Genomic DNA, 22,410 nt, shown 5'->3' with positions numbered 1-22,410 from the left:
TCTAACTCGTTTAAACCAATGGACGGACTGAATCTGTCAACCTGAACCGTACTATCCAGAGCGGAGCTCCGCTTTGAAAATTAACGTGTGAAGTTCGAGTTTTCGGCCACTTTTCGGTCGCATATCCACATCTCGACCGTTCAGTTTTTAGGTACCACTGTATAGATCGTTTCTGCAAATTTTCAGCCAAAATGATGATCGTTAAGGCATTGATAAGTGCCTTAAAGCTAGTACGGTTCAGGTTGACAGATTCAGTCCGTCCATTGGTTTAAACGAGTTAGATGCCTTAACGATCATCAATTTGGTTGAAAATTTGCAGACACGATCTATACAGTGGTACCTAAAAATTGAACGGTCGAGATGTGGATATGCGACCAAAAAGTGACCGAAAACTCGAACTTCACACGTTAATTTCAAAGCGGAGCTCCACTCTGGATTGGATCTGTGTATATATATATATATATATATATATATATATATATATATATATATATATAAGAAACCTAAGTGAGTCCATATTTTCATACTGCATATATAGCTCTCTCCCTAGCTAAGTCATAAGGTACCGATATATTAATATGAAAAATGTGGTATATACTTTATTTAGCTATTCTATTTATACTAAAGGTACGGTGCAATGAGAAAGTATCACCTAGAGCAATAAGTTCATCAATGAACCAAACTAGCATTCTGAGTTTCTGACCCTCCTTTGCTAATTACCAATTGATGATGGCACCAAAGAAAAGGCACAGTAAGTAGAACAAATTAAGACTGTGAAAATAATAATAGTGCCAGAAGCTATTTCCTATAAGAAACATTTTGTACCAAAGTTTTGCCAATTATTGATTGCCCTATTATCAAATTGAGGGTTCTAGAACGTGTTCGAGTGAAACACAATGAGAAGAAACAATCGCACACCTATCGGTAGGTTCATGTCTTCTTTTCTCACGATCGAGAATATGAATATTGATTACTAGCTATCCAAAATGTCAAAAATAACAGCTCGCAATGTCCAAAATTGGACTAGTTTTCCACTTTTTTCCCATTTCATGCATCTCTCACTGATCACACATCTCTGGACTATATACCCCAATTCAAGGTAATATCTAATCATTCAGCAATTAATGAAATATTTGTTTGACAAAATGCCTCTCAAGAATGGGACTAGTCATGAGGTATCAACATATCCGATACGTTTTTACTGCCCTTGTGACGCCGCCTTAGCAATTTCACTTATAATTAAGAAAAATAACGCACATGCACAATTCTACCTCATTTCCTTTACTTCCAACTCTTATTATTCGGTTACTTAATTTATCTGCTCCATTTTTTTTTATCACTACTACATTTGATCGTGTTTTTGTTCCATGCATTTTAAGTTTATTATACGAAACCACCACAGGTGGTCGAGTTGGTAAGAGCCTCTAGGTGTGGAACCCCTACACTCGGGTTCGAATCCCGCCGACGCTTATTGGAGTTAAATCTCAATATATTCTTGGTGGCCAGGGGGGAGGAAGCGTTCTGACAAGATCCCCCGAGCACGGATTAGTCTATGGACCTAGGAAGTATTTGAGGACACCGTGTGATTGACAAATTTAAAAAAAAAAAAAAAAAAGGTTTATTATACGAATTGGAAGAACTATAATGGTTTTTTCAATGTATCTATTTGTTGTGACTATCTCAATGTTATCCAGTTTTTTTTTTTTTTTTTCACACAAAAAAAAAAAAGAGGTTCACGTACTACTCCATTAATTGACGCAATTGGGAAGCTTCTTTGTTGAGTCCTATTGTTACTAAATCTGTTCACCCTATTGTTGCCAACAGAGACCAAAGTTCAATGAGATTTAACACTTAATTAAGACCGAGACATTCAGCCAAGTAGAGAAATCATTGAGAACATATTAGAAATAAATTCAATGATTATGTAGTGAAAAAGATAAATTACTGCATGGTAGTAGCTAGCAAGGAAAACTACCCAAATCGATCATAACTGTGGATGATGCTTATGAGATGGGCAAAAACAAGCAAGCTAGTAGCCAAGTAACTGAGTCAACATTAATTGAGTATCATTCATCTATAGTCATACGATTAAGCTAAGTTTTGACTATGCATATCATCGTTTCTATAATCAAACACAACAATAATCAATCACTTTCCCACCAATTTCTTCTAATAAATCAATGCAAGTCAAATTAAGCGATAGTGAAAGCAAACAGATAACTTGCTAGAAAGAGAGAGAGATAGGCCGTCCCCTACCATTATAATTAGGATTCTGAGTCATCTGGACGTTTCATATTCCTTTCATGCACTGCTAATTGTGTAGAAGATACCTTGTGTTTATAACCTTTTTCCTTCAAAAGGAAACAACCTTTTGAGCACTCAAACAAGCCCTCGATTTGTCACATCCACACTACAAATATAAACCTCCATGACTCCATCAGGCTATTAAACTTCTCATCTCATCTGGGTTTTCTTTGTTTCATTGGGTCTTCATTGGCAGAGCCAGAAGTATCAACCAGTTTGGAGATTTGAGGTGAGGAATCAATAAGTTTTCATCATCTATATCCATGCATTGTGCTCCAAAAACTGAACACATTTTGACAACTTTGTTTTCGATCTTTCCGTTTTCTGGGTTCAGGAGTATTAATTCAGAGGACTTTGAAAAGAGGCTTGCGATCTCTGTGTTATTCTCTGGAAATTTGATTAGTTGGATTCCATGAGTAACGCTCTTCTTAATTCCCATCTTTACAACTTTGGTAATCATCATTATATAGCTTGATTAGTAGACTATTCTTACTTACTGCCTAGTGATGAAAAGGGTTTCTATAAGCGATTAATGTTTGCATCAATTTCTTAATTGCTTTTCAGGAAATACTGATTTTCAGATGACAAATTGGGATACTCAAATGAACATGAATAGAAAGATGTAAGCAGTCTTCTTTCTTCTTGGTTGTTTCTTCTGGGAATTAAGCACTGGACTTTAGAAATGAATTCAAGTATCAATTATTTGGGGTCCCAAATAAGTTAGACCCTCTCATTACAATAATGTTTTCAATTCAAGAAAAAATGTTAATGGGGATATGGCATTATGGCAGTGGCTTTTGCATGGGGTCCAAAGCAATAGAAAGTGACAACCATAACAGTGTTTCTGGAGACATTTCTGATGTTCCTCTTGATCAGTCATCACTCTTTACCTATCAGACAGGTTTGGTGCATTTCTCTTTCCATCTGATCTGCTTATATTTGCAGCAACGAATTTTCTAATGTTTGCCTAGTTTTTTAACAAGCGTTTCTTCTTCTTTTTTGTCCCCTACCCTTAATTTGTAATATAGTGAACTCTTATATTGGGTTTCCTTGTTTGATATACAGCAGTAACAGCAGGTTATTCCAATGGGGAATTCAGATATGATCATGGCATTTTTCAGCAGCCAATGTTGTTTGACAAGAGTATTAATTCAGCTACCCAATTTCAAGAAGTATGTTGATCTAATTCCTTTAGTTGGCAGCTAGCTTAGATATTAAACAAGTAGCATTATGTTTCTCAAAATTTCACTTTAAATTGAGCGACACGCGTGAACGACTGTCAACCGTTGATGTGTGTGAATTTAACAGTCAATATCTACACACTCGTAAATGATGGAAATCATCTCTTAATTAAGATTTAACACCAATATGTGAATTACAGTTTTTACAGTTTTGAAGTCAAAATACGAATAATAGGTAAATGTTGTTTTATCCCAAAAATAAAATAAAATTGTGAGTCTCTGTAGACTAGATAAATCTTTGTTCAATGAGATTCGATAATTGTTAGTTGTTGATGTATATAAATCTTACATTATGGTTAGTTGTATGTCCATACACGTAAGAGCAACTTCCCAAATCAAAGCTTTCAAGCATTTATTGTAAGAACATGATAGGCTAATGGGCAAATCCCTTCTTATCAACCTTGTTATTTTGTGAGATCAACAATTTTGACACAAAGTTATAAGATCTTTGTTCAGTTTGTGCTTTGTATTGTAACCACTCAGCCAATTATTGCTTCAGATCCTAACTTTGTTGTGCTTTCTTTCTCTCCTTGCAGGATTTTCAGGTCATACAGAATGCAAGGAAGCGCCCAATAATTGAGGTCAATGATATCTTGCCCAAAAATGACCTTGGTGGTTCAATTGGTGAGAGAACAATTTCAAATGAATGGAACCAAAACAAGAGAAACAAGGGGACAAATTCTCAACAACAATGGCATAATCAACTCCAAGAAGCATCTATGGAAAAACAAGACAATAGGGTATGTTAATAACTAATCAAATATTTAAAATTTAAAAACAGCGTTTGTTATACTTATGTGCTGGTATTAAGCTTTTGGTGTTTTTGGCAGAAGTTGCAAGTTCCTGTGAGGCGAAGCCAAAAGCTTAGTGACAAAATCACTGCTCTTCAAAAATTGGTTTCCCCCTATGGCAAGGTCAGCAGTTTGCAGAACACTAAAAAGTTCATATCTTTAATTCCCAGTAGATATAGGAAATAAAATTCTGTACTTTCTGGAAAGCCTAATTCAGGTATGGTTAATTAAATTTGAAATTGTTGCAGACTGACACTGCCTCAGTTCTTCAAGAGGCTTCGATTTACATCGTGCTTCTTCAACAACAAATTCAGGTATGGTTAGGCAGTAGTATAATATAAACTTGTTGAAATAGATCATAGCTTTGTGCTAATTTGCTTCTTGGCATGGGTTTTCCTCTTCTTCATTTTTTTTAGCAGAATCTGCATCGGATCTTTAGTAATTCATACAAGAATGCTGCAGGACTTCACACACAAGTAAGCAATCACTTAAGTTTGCGGATATGGAGAAAATTTTGTGTTTTCTAATTCTTACAAATTTGAGAATTGTGAACAGGAATCTGGGAGTAGTAGCCAAGTGCTTGACCTCAGAAGCAAAGGCCTTTGTTTGGTTCCTATTTCCATGACTCAGAAAGTGACTATGGAAGAGGGTTTTGATGAGGATCATCTTTCTACATCAAGAAAATTTGTCATAGCTAACCATTTCTAGTGCTAGCTATAAGCCTAGAAACTACCTGTACGTTATTTTTCAAGTGTTTTTAATCCAATCCATTGAAGGATACATTATCGATCTGATTGAAGCAGTTTAGAGAATCAAATCCCAAAACCAAAAGGGAGATGTCCTTGTGTACCCACTTTGTTACTTCAATGTAACAAAAGACTGTTTTAGCATAGTTTTTTTGGCGTTTCTAATTTGATTATTTTTAATGAATATCTACGAATGCCAAATAATTGAGAATTATAAATCTTATAAAAATTCGTAGTTAATTTAGTTGTTGAGAGTTAAGAATTTTTTTTTGTCATATCTTTTTTATATTTCTTAAGAAGTTATACAGTACATTAAAACATTAAGTAGATTTAATTCGATACAAAAGTAAAATAATTTAATCCAAAAATAGAATAATATTAAATTAAATGAGGCTAATCTACATCTGTAATTCTAAATCGAACTATTTTAGTTATTATCATCAAATCACCACAATGATATGTGGTGCACAAAAATAAATGGAAACGCCATAAGGAAACCCGGAGACGGCGTCGTTTGACTATGTTTGAAATACAATAATTCTGCCCCCCTTTACGTAAAGCACATGCCTTCCTCACAGCCCAAGGCGTTGATTCGTGTGCCATCACAGCACACGTGTTACTCCACGGTTGGATAAGCATTGATTCTTCCCTGCCGTGACGGTGATATTAACACGAAACGCAAAAGCCCTTCCACTTTTTTCCAAGTCACATTCCTCTCTCTCTCTCTCTACACCGTAAAATTCTCTGCAACATTTTTCTCTGCAAAAATGGTGAGCGCTTCCTCCACTCTACGCCGCTCTCCCTAGGGTTTCATGCTCTGTTATTGTCATATATATTTTTTTTCTCATGGTATGATCACTCCGATTATAGTGAAATTAGTTGAAATTTCGTTTAGATTGCGTGTTTTTGATTCAATTTCTGGTTTTGATAATCGAATTTGATTTTGATTGATTCGATGACGAGTGTCTGCAGTTGATATAAAACCCTGTGCTTTTTGTGTTCTCGGAATAGTATTTGTGTTTTGATCACACATTTTATACAGTGTTGCATGTTTAGTCTGTGATGTTTCCGGCATCAGTTATACGTGTTGAGATTCTGATACTGGAGGTTGTTTTTGTGCCGAATTTACTTCTTGTTATTATTAGTTTAAATAGGATTATTGCACTGGCTAAAAATACTTGAGCAATCTAAATTTTTTTTTGCCTTGTCTATTTTTGGATTTGTAGCCCTGTAGTGTGGATGCATCTGTCTGTTAATTTGAGTCTTGATTTTTATTGTATTTTCCGGTTAGGACCAAGGGTGGTACTTTTTGCTAAATGTGATTGTTTCAGGCATCTAGAATCATGTATCATGTGTGTCGGCGATTTAGCAACCATTTGGTTTGGTTTTGAAGAGATTTTTAACACGAACAGGCAAAGGTAGGCTAGTAATGTATTAAAGAATGAAAATGAGGCTCATTATAATTGTCGAGGATATCAGCCTGCATAGCTTTCTAATGAAATTCTGTTACAAAACTGAGAGTTGATCAGTGTGACGGTAACAAAAAACAGGTGCTTTATGTTGTTTAAATTTCAAATTGGTTCTGTAATTCAGGGAATGGATGTGGACGGTTATGCCTGTAGATATTGTTTTTAGTGATGCTTGGGAGATATTTGATGCATTTTGATATCTATTGGTTTTCTCTAGGCAAACGCAGCATCTGGGATGGCTGTGCATGATGACTGCAAGTTGAAGTTCTTAGACTTGAAGGCAAAACGAACTTACCGCTTCATAGTTTACAAGATTGAGGAGAAGCAAAAGCAGGTTGTAGTGGAAAAGCTTGGTGAACCAAGTCAGAGCTACGAGGATTTCTCTGCCTGCCTCCCTGCTGATGAATGCCGATACGCTGTCTATGACTTTGATTATGTGACAGAAGAGAACTGCCAGAAGAGCCGCATTATTTTCATTGCTTGGTAATAATTGGTGTTTATAGTTTTCAGTCATAAACTTCTTTCAATTCTCATATTTTATCATCACGGTGTCTCAGATTGTTACTCATTTATTATTTACACATGAAGGTCCCCTGACATATCAAGGGTGAGAAGCAAGATGATTTATGCCAGTTCAAAGGACAGGTTCAAGAGAGAGTTGGATGGCATTCAGGTTGAGTTACAAGCTACTGACCCTACTGAGATGGGGCTTGATGTGATTAGAAGCCGTGCTAATTAAATTAAAGCAATGACGATGCAATGTGGAGGGTCCTCTATACTATCTGCTCTATTATGCGACATGTTTATAGCCTATGAACATGAATTGTCTTTACTATTGTATTCGGTTGGTGACATGATTTGTAATCTGTGGATGATTGGTGTGAAATACAAACTTATGGCGAATTTCCCAATAGCATTTTCATTCTTTTTAGGCCTTAGGCACGTCATCTTTCAATTTTTTTGCCTACTTACGCAGTTTATTATTTGTTTGTGGTGAATGTGTTCTTCTGATACCAATGCCACAGGTAGATATAATCTGATGTTTGACAAACAAAGCAGTGCCATATTGCATTACTCTTTTTGCTTATTCGTGCATTTTCTATAATGTTGAAAGATTTTCTAAGGCCGGAAAATGAAATCACTTGTTGCTACGGAAGTGAATGACCCTTCATATGAATATGAATTTCCACAGTTAAGACTAAAGAGAAAGCTTGAGTTGATCGTTGGTCACTCAGTGGTGGGATTATCCTCTTGAATTTTGTCAAGAAGCTAGTTCATGACCTTACATGCCACTAAATTCAATTACAGAAGAGAAATAGGAATTTCTAAAAATCAAATGTAAGAGAGAGAGAAATTTATTTGGAATCAAAATTTATGTTCAGAATTACTCCTTACCCCAAAATATTATAAATTTCTAAGCTCAACTAGCAAGGCTCAACAGTTCATCAACATATAATTCAATGATTCATCTGGAAATCTTCTCATGGTAATTGTCCAGAGAAGTATAGAGAAAGTTTCTCTCTTAGAACAGAGCCAGCCTTGTCAGCAGATTCACAACCCTGGTGGTGGTAACCCGAATCATGGTGATGGGACAGAGGCATTTCGTCCTGCACCTGATCATCCATATCAATGACTATGTTATGCAGTATGCAGCAAGCGAGAATAATCCTCGGCAGCTTATTCTTATCAGGCAACCACATTGCTCCTTGAATTAATTTCCACATCTCCTTCAACCTCACAAATGCTCTCCTTGCCACCATTTGGGTTGCAGAAAGTCGCTCGTTAAACTCAGACTTATCATCTGGGAGTTTTCTTCCCTGGTAAGGAGTCATAAGCCATTCCAAAAGTGGAAAACCGGAATCTCCTACTATGTATTCTCTTACTTCTGTTCCTTCAGACAGCACCATTTTCTTACCATTTAAACAAGTTCCTTCTTCACACAGTTTGAAGAAACCTGAGCTTCGGAGGATAATGTCATCACTCAGACTTCCTGGCCATCCAGTAACTATGTTACGAAATCTCATATCAGGGTCAACAACTGCCTGCAAGGTCATGCTGCAGTTTTTCTCACCATCGAGCCAGACATCTGATGAGTCAGCTGCAGGCAGAGTCATCATGATGTGAGTGATGTCGATTGCACCACAGCAATTTGGAAGGCCACGAATTCTTTCAAACTTGGACTTTATCTCTTCCATTGCACCTTGCTCTTTAGGCCAACAAAGATGGTGGAGCCCTTTCTCTTCTATTGCTTCTGCAAACCGCCAGGTTACCTGAGCAACAGTTGTTTGGTTCATCCCAAAGGAGTCACCAATGTTCATTAATGATTCACCAGAGCTAAGCCTCCTAAGAGCAACAGCAACTTGGTCTTGCAGACACAAACGCTTGCCATTTTTGGTACTGAAGTTCCTAATCTCCATATGTTCCTTTACAAGTGAACAAATGTAATTGAATGTCTTTCTTGATATTTTAAAGACAGATTCAAATTTCACTGCATTTCTGGATTCTGATCCAGATAAAGGCCCTGGAAAGCAGAAAATGAAAACATTTGTCAAGTTCTGTTTCAGGAACCTTTATATCAAGTTATCAACAGCATAGTAGAACCAACAAACTAGCTTTGCAAATTAGAATAGATATTCATTTGATCGCAAGACGAGAATTTTTACTCAAAAGACAACTTTCTAGTCATAAAGCGTATAATGTAGTCCAACACAAGCAAAAACCAAAATAAATTAGTTCAACTACTTGCTATAGAAGATAAAAAATATCAATATTTCATTAAAACCAAGAACATGGATAACAAGAACTGTTTCTGAATAAAACAGTTACTAGGGCATAGTCTACTCATTTCGGGACTTGAAACTATCTGAATAACTGTTATAAAGAAAGCAAACCAAGACACAGTCCAGAAGTGCTAGATATCATTCAGATGAAACAGAAGATGCTAAGTTGCAGGGTCTTGTAGCCTAAGTTACAACAGCAGGTATGCGATGGCTGAAAGAATCATTTCAAGGATAGGAGATCGTAAAAAGAATACACTAGGCATGATTTCAATCAATATCATCTGAGCAGATACTCTTCAACTAACAAATGAAGTTTCTAAACTTTAAATCTAACAAAACCAAAAACAAAACAATTGGTGTCTGATTGCTTATTGTCTGCAATTGTTCCCTGCTACGTCATTATTCAAGTCAGTCTATTCACTTGGCTTCAAATTGCTGCAGTAATGATGGCCAATTTTAAATGATAAATATATACTAGTTATATGTTAATGAAATATTCTATCAAAACTTGGAATGAAGATACCTGTAGACCTACTCTTGCAATTATTAGTCCCTGATTCGAACATCAATCTAGTCATTATTGTACTTAACGAATCTCATTGTACAAAACTACAAACTACAAAAAGCACCCAGAGACCAGGTATGATCAAGCAATTTAGATATCAATACAATATGCAAGAAAGAAGGGAAGAAGAATGCATAAACTATGAAGTGAATGTTTACCACAATCTTATATCAAGAAGAGCATTCATCATTTAAGTTAGGAACCTATTAATTAACTGAAACTGGAAGCAGCCTATTTGTTCTTTCATGAACACTGTAACAAGAAAGATCTATATTATAAATCATCCAGTGTAGAAAAGAGATTCAGTTTTCATAATTATAAATCAGTAGCCCGTTAACAAAGCTTAGTAGTACGTATACATTATCAATTTATAAATTATACGTATGAAAACCAATCTGATACTTAAAAACAGAATTCTCCCATGTCATTACAGAAAATGAAAACCTAAAACAGTGCCTCATATAATCTACATTAGGCAATCTCTGAGCAATATCAAAAGGGTCCCGGAAACTAAAGCTCGATAACACTAATCAACATGAAGCTAAGAACTTCAAGATTATGTTCCAGAAATCCATTTTCGCAAGTAGTTCTTGAAAACAAACACCAGCAATCATATTCAATTCATGAAAACTGCATTGGACCCATGTCTTAACATTTCATCAAACACAAAACAATCCCAACTAAATACGTATCTCATCTCAGAGCCACAACCAATGCTTATAGCAAAGTTACACAACCCAAAAACACAAATTAAACCATAACAGGGAAGTAAAACACAAACAATAAACACAAAGCATCAGTGAAATCACTTTTTACCAGTAATCCTCTGCTGGAACTCGTCCCACCAATCCAGTGGCTCGGGCTGAGGACTCTGTGGAGCAGCAGGAAGCACATTCTTCTGTTCAGTCTTCTTCCTCCTCTTCATTCCTCTGATGGGGCCCATTTGAAACCTCAAAAGAAAGCAAACAGCGCCAAGTCAAGCCTCAGCTACAAAGACCCACCAAGAAAACAAAGATTCCTAACACAATTCACAGAGAACCCATCAATCACAAACCCCAAATCTGCAGAAAGGAAAAGAGAGATGAAGATGAACATGCAAACAGTGTGTATGTGGAAGAAGATGGTTTGGCTTAAAAGGGATTGGAGGATGGAAGTTTGTAACTTTGTTGTAAACATTTGTCATATATGTACATCAATATATGTGTTTATATGCGATAGGTGGTGATTTGGGTAGGATTTCAAAGCATGCAGTGAGAACCAAGTTGAAGAAAAATACGTGAAGACTGAAGAGGTCTTAGAGAAAACCAGAGGAGTTGCAATGTAGCAAAGCCCGATGCATATGATGAATATATATAATAGTTTCTGGACATGGGGAACTTCTTACTGCCTCTACCTCTTTCTTCTATTTACTGTCCTTTTCTTTTGACCAACCCCAAAAAAGGGTTAAAATGAGGCTCGCCAATTAGGATGCATTTGGAATATTGTTGGATTTTCTAATGTCCAGAAATGTAAGATTTATTTCCGTATTGACCTATTTTCACCGACTACAGATTCGTTATTATTAATGACTTGAATTTTTAGACACAGAAATCGTTGAATATGGTATTGTCTATCTAATCACACATTCATATATTTACTTTTTTCCTAACGTGTCTGGTCGTGTGTTAGGTCGCGGGATGAATCACGTGATGAGAGATGATAGATAGACTTTATCCTTTATTTATCATGTTAACGTAAAATGTATTGAGTATTGGAAAGTATCTACTATTGGAATTTATTTATGAATGTTGCCATTTCATCAAAAGCTTGATTCAGAACTTGCATTTTGGAACAATTTAGATTAGCATGATACTCATATGCACTCTAATAATACTACGTTTGATCTCTTTTTAACTAGTTTGATTTAGGAAATTTGGAAATTAAGATGGAAAAAATTGATCATTCTTCTAATGTGCATTTATGGAAGCAAATGAGAGCCTTGAACATCGTTGTGTTATAGACTTATAGACAGTTAGATACTCATACTCCTATGTTTCTCCAGGAATCCCATTGAAGTTTGTTGTTTCATTTTTCAACTAAAAAAAAAAAGAAAAAAAACTCAAGAACTCTAATAGTCCTTCTTTTTAATTTGTTTAGTCCCTCCTGTATGTATGAGTCAAAAATATCTTGTAATTTTGTATTTGCGTCGTAGAAGCAAAACTTCATTTTAGTGCATAACTTTTCATTCAAGGCTGTACGAGACGACAGTAGAGAGAGCTACGTCAAGTTTTGTATTTATGGCCCCCACTAGGCTTCTATCAATAATAGCCACTTAATTAAGCCGTAATTATTAGGTGGGCTGAAATTCACCTAGGCCCACTTGAAATGGAACTAAATCAGTAAATCCTTGATTTGCTATTCTACCACGCCCAGTAAATTTATCTTCACTTCGTGATGGAGCTCTAGCACAACAAAAAATGTCCCCAAACTCATATAACCAAAAAAATTAATTTGTTACCCCCTAAAAAAAAAAAAATTTGTTACATCAGTTATTATGATCATTCGTCGAATAATGTAATTAGCTCATATGGTTCAATAAGATTATTTGCTAAGATAAAATCCTTCCGGAGAAGAGACAAACCTCAAGAAAATGAGTGTTCAAGCTGACCATTCTGAGAAATTGTGGTAGATGATAGGGACTCTGGCTTATTTGGATTTGGTTCTATCCGGAGTTGGACCTTCTCTGCTGATTGTAATATGAAAAGTCCTTTTCTTTCTCCTAATCAGGTTGCCATCATCCAATACAGTGATGGAAGCAGCGGACCCAGGTCACTTCATATACACATGTAAATGAAAGCTTGGCAATGTGATTTAAGAAATCTTCAAATAGTGTAGCAAGGTAATACATGTGCGAATCACTTCAGCATTTCTTTGTCAATAAGAAAACTGCTTTATCAAGCAGCATTTCTTTGTCAATAAGAAAACTGCTTTATCAAGCAAGGAACGAAATTTGCTATATCAATAAGAAAGAATGATCTCACTTATACAAATGTTTGCCTCAAAGTAAGCTGATTGAACAAAACAAAATTTCACAGTATTGGTCTCACTAGCAACAACCTGTGGCTTTTCCAGCCGATTCAAACAATACTTGTTTGTGAGAGGGTCAATCTGTTTTACCTAAATATAATGAATAGGAAAACAAATGGATGACAACCACAGGACCCTGCCTACATGCTCAAGTTATCAGCTTGCATTGTTATCGACAGATTGTTTCTTTGGACAAGCTGAAGATATATGGCCCTTTTCACCACACTCATAGCACGTCCTTCTCTTAATCTTACCGCTAATGGAGCTCAACCCAGCATTATCGGGTTCTGTACTTGTAGTTGTAGCTGCAGACTCCAGAAGGGGTGTTGGAGTTGTAGGTACAGGCTTCATATGACTTGCAGTGGTTACTATTGGCTGAGCATATTGTTTGTTTGGACAAGCTGTAGAAACATGACCTTTTTCCCCACATTCGTAACATGTTCTTCTCTTAATCTTACCGCTGATGGAACTCAACCCAGTATCATCAACTCCTGTACTTGGAGTTATAGCTACGGACTCCCATACAGGACTTGTAATTGTATGTACAGGCATCATAGGGGTGGCATTGGTATCTATTATTGCACCAGCAGATTGCTTCTTTGGACAAGCTGTAGAAACATGGCCCTTTTCACCACACTCATAGCATGTCCTTCTCTTGATCTTACCACTGACAGAACTCAACTCAGTATTAGCAGCTTCTGTACTTGTTGTTACAGACTCCAAAAGCATACTTGTACTCGTTACAGGCTTTGTATAGGATGCATTAGTATCTATTACATTCACAGGTTGCTTCATTGGACAAAGTGAAGAAACATGGCCCTTTTCACCACACTCATAGCAGGTCCTTCTCTTAAGCTTACCACTGATGGCACTCAACCCGGCATTATCAGCTCCTGCACTTGCAGTAATAGCTACAGCCTCCGAAAGGGTACCCGTAGTTGTGGATACAGACTTGGGATGGATCCCTGGTTTTCTCAGAGGAACTGCACAGCTTATCTTGACAGGTCTCCCCAGAACAATCTTCTGATCCAACTTCAATGCCATTGTCAGTGAGAGACTGTCGGAAAATTCCACATGGGCATAGCCTCGGAATTCTCCTGTTTCCTTATCCATGCCAAAATTGATAGACGATATCTTGCAATCTGAGAAAAGTTTCCTCAGTTCGTCCTCAGTGATATCCCAAGACAAATTTCCAACGTAGATTCTATTGTAGCCCTCCACAATTTTTGGGGCAAAATCAGATACTTTATTGACTACTTTATTGACCCGAGTTGTTTTGTAAGGTTGGATTTTCAGAAACAGTCCACCCCTGAAACATTAAGAAGTTCCATTAGAATCATTTGAGAATTGGAAAAGAAGCCAATAACAACAAACGCATTTAACTAAATAGAATAATGCCCAAACTCACATGTCAGCTCCATCAAGAGCCAAGGCTCGTTTAGCTGCAGCTTCTGTCTGTAGAAATATTGAAATTGAAAGATGAGTCAAATGGTATTTGCCTCTGTTGATGAAGAAATTATATCCCAAACACTAACTCGGGGTTTAAAATCCTCATTCTTACTTCTATCCAATTTTCAAAGTTGTATTTATCTGTCAAAAGGATTCATTCAATATATAATGAAAAATATTAACATTATACTGAGCCATTCATTTATAGCTATCTAAATGTTTCCGGAGGTTGTGTATTTCTACTATTTCTATCAACCGATTAATTCCTTAAAACAAATTCTCCCATGTTAGGAACTCATCATTTTACCACAGAACTGAAGTTCAGCAGAACTAAGTGGAATAACTCATGGTTTCTGTTTTACCTGTTGGATTTGGGTTATGTTTATCTCTCCATGTCTTATGACCCTAAGCCTAATTTCTATAGACTCTTCAAGCATTTGAAACCCGCTACTCTAAAGCCTATCCGTCACTTTGAGTGTCAGGGGATGTTGCCCTCAACCTTTATGCTAATCATGGATTGAGCAGTACTTCTATAACCTAGGTAGGTACCTATCCGAGGCATACAGATTCAGGTTTTGAACAGAACATGTTACCTAAACTAACAATAGCTTGAGGTGTTTAAAAAAAAAAAAAAATCCAAATACTAGTCCATCCAACCAAGTGGACTAGTACTAAGCTACATGAGCAAGAACGGAAACACACAAATTTCTGATTTACTAGATTTAAAATGCAGACAAGAATTAACAAAATTTACTTACCCTAAAGCTAATAATGGCAATTCCTTTGAACTTCCCACTGTCAGGAAACTTCATACAATCAATCTCAGTAATGGAGCCACAGCTTTCAAAGTAACTTCGAATATCATCCTCCGTCGAGTAATAAGGAATCCCTCCAACATAAACTTTTGTCGCAACTTCCCCATTTGCTTGCCTAAAAGAAATAAGTCAAATAACACACAACACAACCACCCATTATTAAATCGAAAACAGAATCCTTTCGTTCAATTCAAACTGCCTATCAATCAACCTTTTACTCAATCTAACTACACAACACCATGATCAAAATCAAACTTCAAAACAAAAAAAAGAGAGAAAACTCAAATGTGTGCAGAAATTACCTTTCAGTTTCCATATTAGTCTCATTGACACCTTCCTCTTCCCTCACAACCTCAAATCCCTTCTTGTCTTCCCTCACAACCTCAAAACCCTTCTCTTCCTCACTCTTTGCCTCCTTCTTCTTCTTCCACTTGGGCTTCTTCTTCTTTGGTTTCTTAGCCTCCTTCACACCCCCATTTTCCTCTGAACTCAAATCTCCACTCTTTTCTTCCTCATCTCTCTTCCTCTTCTTCTTCCCCAAACTCTCTGACCCAATTTCACTTTTCTCTTCCTCCAAATCCCCATTTCCCTCTGCACCCAAATCTCCACTCTTTTCCTTCTTCTTCTTCTTCTTCCCCAAACTCTCCGACCCAATGTCCTTCTTCAAATCCCCATTTCCCGCCGAACCCAAAGCTCCACTCTTTTCCTTCTCAACCCCCAATTCCTCTGCCCTAATTTCCTCCCCCTCGTTTTCCTCAAAATTACCGCCGCTGCCACTCGCCGCCGGACCTCGCAAAGCGGCGATCTTTCTCCTTTTCGCCCGCTTCGACAAGCTGGGCTTCGGGGTCGCGGAACCCAGAAGCGCTCTCAGCGATTGGGGCTGCGAATTCGGGTCAGGGTTTGCAGACCCGTCATTGCTCGGGTCGGACTTAACGATTTCGAATGTCAATAAAGAATCGGCTATCTTCTCCCTGAGCTGTTGCTTCAGCTTTCGATTTGATAAAACCATCTTGGCGCTATTTCGGAGTTGATGGGTTTTCACTGAAACTTGTGAAAGAAAGAGAAGGAAGGGAGGAGCCGCCAATGGCTTAAAGTTTCTTAAACCCTGACCGAGGTTTAGAGGTAGTAGACGAGGGCGACGACGTCGTATTGTGGTTACTGTTCTATTGAAAATGGATAATGGATTGAGCTGTGGGCTTGGGCCGAGGCCCGAAAAGAGTTTGGACCGGTAATTATACTTGAATAACTATCGGATTTTTTTTTTTGTTTTTTGAATAACTATCGGATTTGAAAATGAAGACGATAAATTCGTACTTAGAACATTTTCGAATAATGAAAGAATCTAGTTTTATAATGATGTCAATTTGATGTCGTAGTTTTAATTTTTCTGATATAGGTTGTCTAAATAATGTTATTAACTTGTTATCACGTGACTTATTATTTGCAACTTAATTTTGAGAAATTGTTTTTCGACTTTAGTATCGTCTTTGTGAGTAGCTCGATAGTCAGTAAAAGTTTCCATTTGTAGTCACGTAAATGATGTAAAAATATCGCCTAAATGACATAACATTTTCAAAAGAAATGAAGGCATGTACCTTAATACACTACACTTTTACATGATTCCACATGTTTTTTAGTAGCGTTTGTTAGAAATACTTAAATATGTACTCTAGGTGATAGAAGCACTTACCGTTGTATGTTTTTTGTGAAAATAATTGGATTGACCAAAAAAAAATGTGGGATTTTGATAAAAATAAAAATTTATGTGCTTCTAACAACATCACTTCTTACACTCATTGTCAAATGAGCCATAAATAATGGATAAAATAGGTCCAAGATATCAAAAAGTAGACTCTAGGTATCATATAATTTATTATACCTCAATTTATGAACTTGTGATGACTATAGCATTATTCTACTCTTCTTGCATTGCTTTTATTATTATTATTATTATTATTATAACTTTTTTATTTTTTATTTTTTTTATCAAGGCTGCAAGCTTCTTGAATTGTTCTCTGGTGAAGTGTTCTTGTGTTTTTGAGTTTTTCTATACTTATAGCAAATGCATTATGCATGCTTAACCAATGACTGATGTGTTTCTTCACACAATTTCATGCCTTTTTTATGCAAAAGGTTTGGTGGGGTTTGTTTACGTAGAAAAAGTTGTTGGTTTCTTAAAGATCTTGACACAATCTTAAATCCTCTCCCTTATCTTTGATTTTCTGGGCAACATATATTATAAAACTGGATTCAAACAAAAGAAACTTGCAAGTTTGTGCAAGTCAATTGCTGAATTACATCAGAACCGTAGCTATTCAACTTCATGACCTCATTTTTTAGTATCAATAGTCAATCTCTCACTCTCAATTAATCTTTAAATTTCTAATATTTCTAAGCTTCATCCACAATTCTCGTTATGAGTCTACATTACTGTGCAGATCAGTAGTGTCTTCTTCATTAAAAAGTCAGAATCTGATTGATTATGCTAGTTAATTAAGACCATAGAACAAGTCATACTTTGAATTTGTAAGGTAGTTGGGAGTTATTCCCAAGCTCACTATAAATCCAAAGTGAAGAATAAGTAGCCAAATGTCACAAGCTACATACTTCTTTCTGTCATTTTATTGTTTCAACTTTCTAGTACATTTATAGTCATTCTAGGCTTCTAGCCTTTTTAAGTTATTAGGATTGTGATGGAGGAAAAGAGAGATTTGTTTGGCAGATTACCAAACGATATCATTTGCCATATCATTTCTTTTCTTCCTTCAGAATCTGCATTAGAAACCAGTTTGATTTCAAGTAGATGGAGAGGTCTATGGAACACAGCTTTGGTTCAACATGTAGCTATAGATGAAGTTCCTGATGCAGTTGCTGTGTTTCTATCTCATTTTGACAAACTTGATCCCTTGAGGCACCCCAGAAGGCTAAAGTTGTACTTCGGCGAAGGTAGTGATGTGCTCCTAGCTACCATTGCAGCCAATGATAAACTTCACTTGGATTTTTCTATAGGGAAAAAGGAGGAGGAGTACCCTCCAAGGCATTTTGATTTGCAGTTGCAGCTTAAATGTGACCAGAATGTCCAAAACCTTATAGCTCACCCCCAACCTTGCGCCTCTACTTTCTCTGTCAAAACCCTTTATCTGAAATCAGTAACCAATGTTGTCAATGAGGCAATTTCTTCTATGTTTTCGAGTTTAGAGTTTCTTGAACACTTGAAGATCATTGAATGTGATGGGTTACAAAGTTTGCATATCGAGTCCAGTCCAAAGCTACTCAGCTTAAGCATCTTTGACTGTCAGCACCTCAAATCTCTCCACCTCAGAACCTCTAAACTTCGATCCTTTCATTACCGAGGTTTTCTCCCTAGGATTTGGCCAGAACATCATTTCAACCTTGCAGATGCCATGCTTGATTTCAGACTAGGCCCCGGCTACACAAGTTTCAGCAGTAGCGACTTTGATCCAATGTTGTTAACCCTAAAGAATGCTCAGGTTCTTAAATTATGCAGATGGGGTTTTCAGGTTTGTTTAGTAGCTTTTGCACTTTCTACTAACTCTGGCTTCGCGAAATTCTGAGTTAAGAAACTTAAGATCAAAGTTGAGTTCTAATCCTTTTGCAGGCACTGATCTGGCCATTGATATCGCCTCTACAAGCAAATTTCATGTTTTATAAAGTGAAAGAGTTATGGTGGATTGATAAGGAGGAAGAAAGTTACGACAGTGATGCCTTAATCTCCTTTCTGAAATTGTGTCCTGTCATGGAAAGACTCTTTGTAACCGTATGTTCCTCATTTGAACTGTTTTTATTTCTTTAACACTGCTGTCAAATTAACTTTATAAGTTCCTCATTATGTAGTTTTTTTTAAAACCTTTTCAACGATGTGCAGAATGATCCTGAAAGCTACTGCATAACAAGCACAGCTCCAACCTCAAGATAGTCAAAAGCCATACAAAATTGGGTGATCTGAAAGTGATTAACGCCCAGTTTGGTAGAGCTGGGATTAATTTAAAGCAGCTGGAGTTTTTAGCTTATGAAAACTGATGTTTATTAACTTCTATAAGCAGCAACTTAATAGTGCAACTTTTGAAATAAACTGTTTTTTTTTTCCCTTAATTTCACTAAACACTTCTTGCTATTTAACTTATAAGTTAAACAGTTTTTTGCACAATATAAACTTTGCCAAACTAGGCCCAAGTTGGCAGAGAATGTCAATGACTTGGGTACGCCATTATAGATGGCATTGTATTTGTCTTCCTCGTATGGTTTTGATGGGTTTGTAAATATGAATTCTTGTCAAGGAATGCTTACCCGAATTGCTCGGTGTTGGATTTAACTTTTCACAAGTTAATAAGGAATCGGCTAATTTTTCTTTGATTAAGTTGTTGTTATTATCTATGAAATGTATCCTGTTTAGTATTTGTAAATCAATGCTGTGGAAGTCATGACTTCGATTCATTGACTTTGTTGGATTGGGATAAAAATATAAAGGATTAAATACTTGTTACTCCTCAAACTTTTCCCTGAAAAACAGTTTAGTCCATCGCCTTTCAAATTAAACTGGATAGTCCTTATTCTCTTTAATTCTCACACAACAGGTCCAAAACAGATTTAAAATGACTATTATACCCCTGAGATCCTTTTTTTTTTTTTTTTTTTTTTTTTTTTTTCTGGTTCTCTCTTTCTCCCTCTCTCTCTCCCTCTCCAAGTTCGTATATGACCTCCAGTTTATCCACTCGATCCACCTCCGTCGTCGTCCCCACTAAGATCAGCCACCTCTCCTCCTCCTCATCCTCCACCACTCCCACCAATAAGCCCCACCAGAACTGCAGTTTCCCAACCGAAAACGGCGCTGTGACGCCACGCCATCGGCCGCCGGAGCTCGACCTGGAGCTTCTGTGACGAGTCCTACACCTCACTCAAGGACCTCGTCCCCTCCTCCTCCTTCGTGGCGGTCCAGTCCCCGATGCCCAACTTAACCACCAACTCCAGCTACGAGATCTCCATCTGTAGCCGCCTCGTCAAGCGAGTCGCCTGGGCCTATCTCAAGTCTGTGTCCTCCACTTGCGGCCCAAACTTGCTCTTCCGCCGGAGCATTGCCACGGTTTTGAGCCATGGTTGATCGAGAATAGGGTAGGTGGATTCCAAATACGCCCTCTCTCTCCTCGAGTTTTCTCTCTCTGTTGTGTCTTTCCTTGATATGAATTCGATGAACCCATGGAAATTTTTTGGGTCTGAGACAGATGTGAAAGGAGTGAGGGAGTACGAGTGGTGAAGTGTAATCGGGCAAGAGAAGAGTTGCAGCGATTGTATTGTTGCAGGTGATGAGTCTCCACGAAGAAGAAGGTTTGGGTGCCCAGAGAAAATTCTGGGTACCTGCGTGTTGGCGTGTGGACCATTTTCCGGTGTCGCTGGATGATGCGGAGGCAGGACTAGACTCGTCGGAGGCCGGTGAGTACAGTAGTGGTGGAGGTGAGCTGCATGGTAGTGTGAGAGACCAGTCATGGAGGAGAGAGAAAATCTCAGTTCCACTTTCTCTCTCCTCAAAATTTTCTGTCAAATTGAAACCCAGCAACTTAATTGCTTGATTTTCATGTGAAGGAGATAAAATCAAGAAGGAGACATGAAGAAGATGAGTTGCAAGAGTAGTCGGAGCATTTGTGGGTCTTGTCATGAAGGCCATGGCAGAGGATCCTGAATCCCAAAGAGAGAGAGAGAGAGAGAGAGAGAGAGAGAGAGAGAGAGAGAGAGAGAGAGAGAGAGAGAGAGAGAGAGAGAGAGAGAGAGAGAGAGAGAGAGAGAGAGAGAACCAGAAAAAAAAAGAAGAGAAATTTAAAAAAGAGAAAAAAATAAAAAAAAGGATCTCAAGGGTATAATAGTCATTTTAGACCTGTTTTGGACCTGTTGTGTGAGAATTAAAGAGAATAAGGACTATCCAATTTAATTTGAAAGGCGAGGGACTAAACTGTTTTTCAGGGAAAAGTTTGAGGAGTAACAAGTATTTAATCCAAATATAAAAAAACAAAATAGAAGAGTTTGTTGCTTCCACTCAATTCAGCTGAGTAGGTGAATATAGTAGCTGACCAGCTAACTTGGTCGATCAGCTTTTAGTAATTAGCTTCAGTAATTTATAGGTTCAATTAAAATTGTATATTCTTCTCAAAAAAAAAAAAAAGTAATTGTTTGATAATTTATACTCGTGTATCACTTAAATTTCTCTGTCTAAGTTGTTATGGATCTTTCGTGTAATGTTAAAAATGTCTTTTTAGTTGACTTGGTTTACTTATAAACCCAAACGATATGGAAACAGGAAACCTACATAATAAATAGGCAAAATAACCAAATCACCCCTTCAATTTTTTCAATATATGTTAAATTACCACCTGACTTTTTGATTTCGATAAATTGCACCATATATAACATTTTCAATTCTTGTTGATTTACCCTACCGTCAATTTGTCATTAATTTTCTGTAATTTCATCCAAAATTATAATAAAACTCAACTCACATGCTTATCACGTCAATATAATTTAATAATTTACAACACAACACTGACAACATAATAATTTTTGTGGTTTTACATATATTCAATATTTAAAAACGAATAACTTATTAGGAGTATGTAGCATGTGAGTTGAGCTTGATGACAAATTTGGACGTTCTAACTCGACCTCAAATTGTTCAAAACCTTAGAGCTCATCACCAACCTTGTGCCTCTACTTTCTTTGTTAAAACCCTTTATCTGAAATCAGTAACCAATCTTGACAGTTTGTTCTATGTTTTCGAGGTTTCAGTTACTTGAAAATTGGAAGATCACCCAATCGATTCTTAGAAAATATAGTCCAGTCCGATCCAAAGCTACTCATTGAGATTATTCATAGGTTCGGCAATATCAACCAAAGAATTGGAGCATTAACGTACATACTCACAGGCCCTCTAGATGCTATTGAATTTGTCTTGCTCATATATATGGACTAGTACAAGCTTTCAGGACAAAGTTGAAGGTATCCTAGTCTGGCTCTAGAGTCCAGACCTTGATCTAACATAAAAATGGTCTCTCTCTCGAACTTCTTTGAATTATTTGCTCTTGTGTATGTAAAATCTATTCATCTATTTTGCTCGCCAAACCACATTTGCAAAACCAAGAGTAAGAATGTTTTGAGTTTTTTTGTTTTTGGTTATGAGA

The 22,410-nt window shown here is 36.9% G+C and overlaps 4 protein-coding genes across 5 annotated transcripts; 2 read left to right on the top strand and 2 right to left on the bottom strand.

Annotated features, from left to right (window-relative positions):
* The first annotated feature begins 2,658 nt into the window (after positions 1–2,658).
* On the top strand, positions 2,659–7,467 carry LOC133715253 (actin-depolymerizing factor 1). 2 transcript variants are annotated; one of them, XM_062141678.1, is made up of 11 exons: positions 2,659–2,756; positions 2,869–2,926; positions 3,096–3,205; positions 3,370–3,476; positions 4,082–4,285; positions 4,376–4,459; positions 4,585–4,650; positions 4,756–4,812; positions 4,892–5,023; positions 6,769–7,034; positions 7,140–7,467. In XM_062141678.1, exons 1-11 carry the CDS (start codon positions 2,717–2,719, stop codon positions 7,288–7,290), a joined length of 1,275 nt encoding a protein of 424 aa, XP_061997662.1. In that variant the 5' UTR covers positions 2,659–2,716; the 3' UTR covers positions 7,291–7,467. The 2 variants fall into 2 exon arrangements, with proteins under 2 accessions (XP_061997662.1, XP_061997661.1); XM_062141677.1 differs by lacking the exons at positions 2,659–2,756; positions 2,869–2,926; positions 3,096–3,205; ... (4 more) ...; positions 4,756–4,812; positions 4,892–5,023 and adding an exon at positions 5,697–5,852.
* A 300-nt stretch (positions 7,468–7,767) lies between these two features.
* LOC133715252 (protein ALP1-like) lies at positions 7,768–11,214 on the bottom strand. The gene is made up of 3 exons (XM_062141676.1): positions 11,173–11,214; positions 10,713–10,914; positions 7,768–9,072 (listed from the first exon to the last, which is right to left on the bottom strand). The coding sequence occupies exons 2-3, from the start codon at positions 10,837–10,839 to the stop codon at positions 8,033–8,035; spliced, it is 1,167 nt and encodes a 388-aa protein (XP_061997660.1). The 5' UTR covers positions 10,840–10,914; positions 11,173–11,214; the 3' UTR covers positions 7,768–8,032.
* Positions 11,215–12,872: 1,658 nt separating this feature from the next.
* Positions 12,873–16,341, bottom strand: LOC133717654 (phragmoplastin interacting protein 1). The gene is made up of 4 exons (XM_062144364.1): positions 15,529–16,341; positions 15,170–15,341; positions 14,371–14,417; positions 12,873–14,271 (listed from the first exon to the last, which is right to left on the bottom strand). Exons 1-4 carry the CDS (start codon positions 16,233–16,235, stop codon positions 13,119–13,121), a joined length of 2,079 nt encoding a protein of 692 aa, XP_062000348.1. The 5' UTR covers positions 16,236–16,341; the 3' UTR covers positions 12,873–13,118.
* A 1,428-nt stretch (positions 16,342–17,769) lies between these two features.
* On the top strand, positions 17,770–19,547 carry LOC133718278 (F-box protein At2g39490-like). Its single transcript, XM_062145094.1, has 3 exons — positions 17,770–18,747; positions 18,846–19,004; positions 19,113–19,547. Exons 1-3 carry the CDS (start codon positions 17,920–17,922, stop codon positions 19,161–19,163), a joined length of 1,038 nt encoding a protein of 345 aa, XP_062001078.1. The 5' UTR covers positions 17,770–17,919; the 3' UTR covers positions 19,164–19,547.
* Positions 19,548–22,410: the final 2,863 nt, after the last annotated feature.

The sequence above is a fragment of the Rosa rugosa genome, chromosome 6 (genome assembly GCF_958449725.1).
Source record: "Rosa rugosa chromosome 6, drRosRugo1.1, whole genome shotgun sequence".
Lineage (NCBI taxonomy): Eukaryota > Viridiplantae > Streptophyta > Magnoliopsida > Rosales > Rosaceae > Rosa > Rosa rugosa.
This window is presented reverse-complemented; position numbering and strand designations above follow the sequence as displayed.

Excerpts from the sequence above, each read along its gene's own strand:
- LOC133715253 (XM_062141678.1), top strand. The coding sequence starts at position 2,717 with ATGAGTAACGCTCTTCTTAATTCCCATCTTTACAACTTTG. Across the intron at positions 4,460-4,584 it reads TGGTTTCCCCCTATGGCAAG|ACTGACACTGCCTCAGTTCT; the intron begins GTCAGCAGTTTG and ends AAATTGTTGCAG. Across the intron at positions 4,651-4,755 it reads TTCTTCAACAACAAATTCAG|AATCTGCATCGGATCTTTAG; the intron begins GTATGGTTAGGC and ends TTTTTTTAGCAG.
- LOC133717654 (XM_062144364.1), bottom strand. The coding sequence starts at position 16,235 with ATGGTTTTATCAAATCGAAAGCTGAAGCAACAGCTCAGGGAGAAGATA. Across the intron at positions 15,342-15,528 it reads ACTAATATGGAAACTGAAAG|GCAAGCAAATGGGGAAGTTG; the intron begins GTAATTTCTGCA and ends TATTTCTTTTAG. Across the intron at positions 14,418-15,169 it reads TTGCCATTATTAGCTTTAGG|ACAGAAGCTGCAGCTAAACG; the intron begins GTAAGTAAATTT and ends ATATTTCTACAG.
- LOC133718278 (XM_062145094.1), top strand. The coding sequence starts at position 17,920 with ATGGAGGAAAAGAGAGATTTGTTTGGCAGATTACCAAACGATATCATT. Across the intron at positions 18,748-18,845 it reads TATGCAGATGGGGTTTTCAG|GCACTGATCTGGCCATTGAT; the intron begins GTTTGTTTAGTA and ends ATCCTTTTGCAG. Across the intron at positions 19,005-19,112 it reads TGGAAAGACTCTTTGTAACC|AATGATCCTGAAAGCTACTG; the intron begins GTATGTTCCTCA and ends AACGATGTGCAG.
- LOC133715252 (XM_062141676.1), bottom strand. The coding sequence starts at position 10,839 with ATGGGCCCCATCAGAGGAATGAAGAGGAGGAAGAAGACTGAACAGAAG. Across the intron at positions 9,073-10,712 it reads GTTCCAGCAGAGGATTACTG|GGCCTTTATCTGGATCAGAA; the intron begins GTAAAAAGTGAT and ends TCTGCTTTCCAG.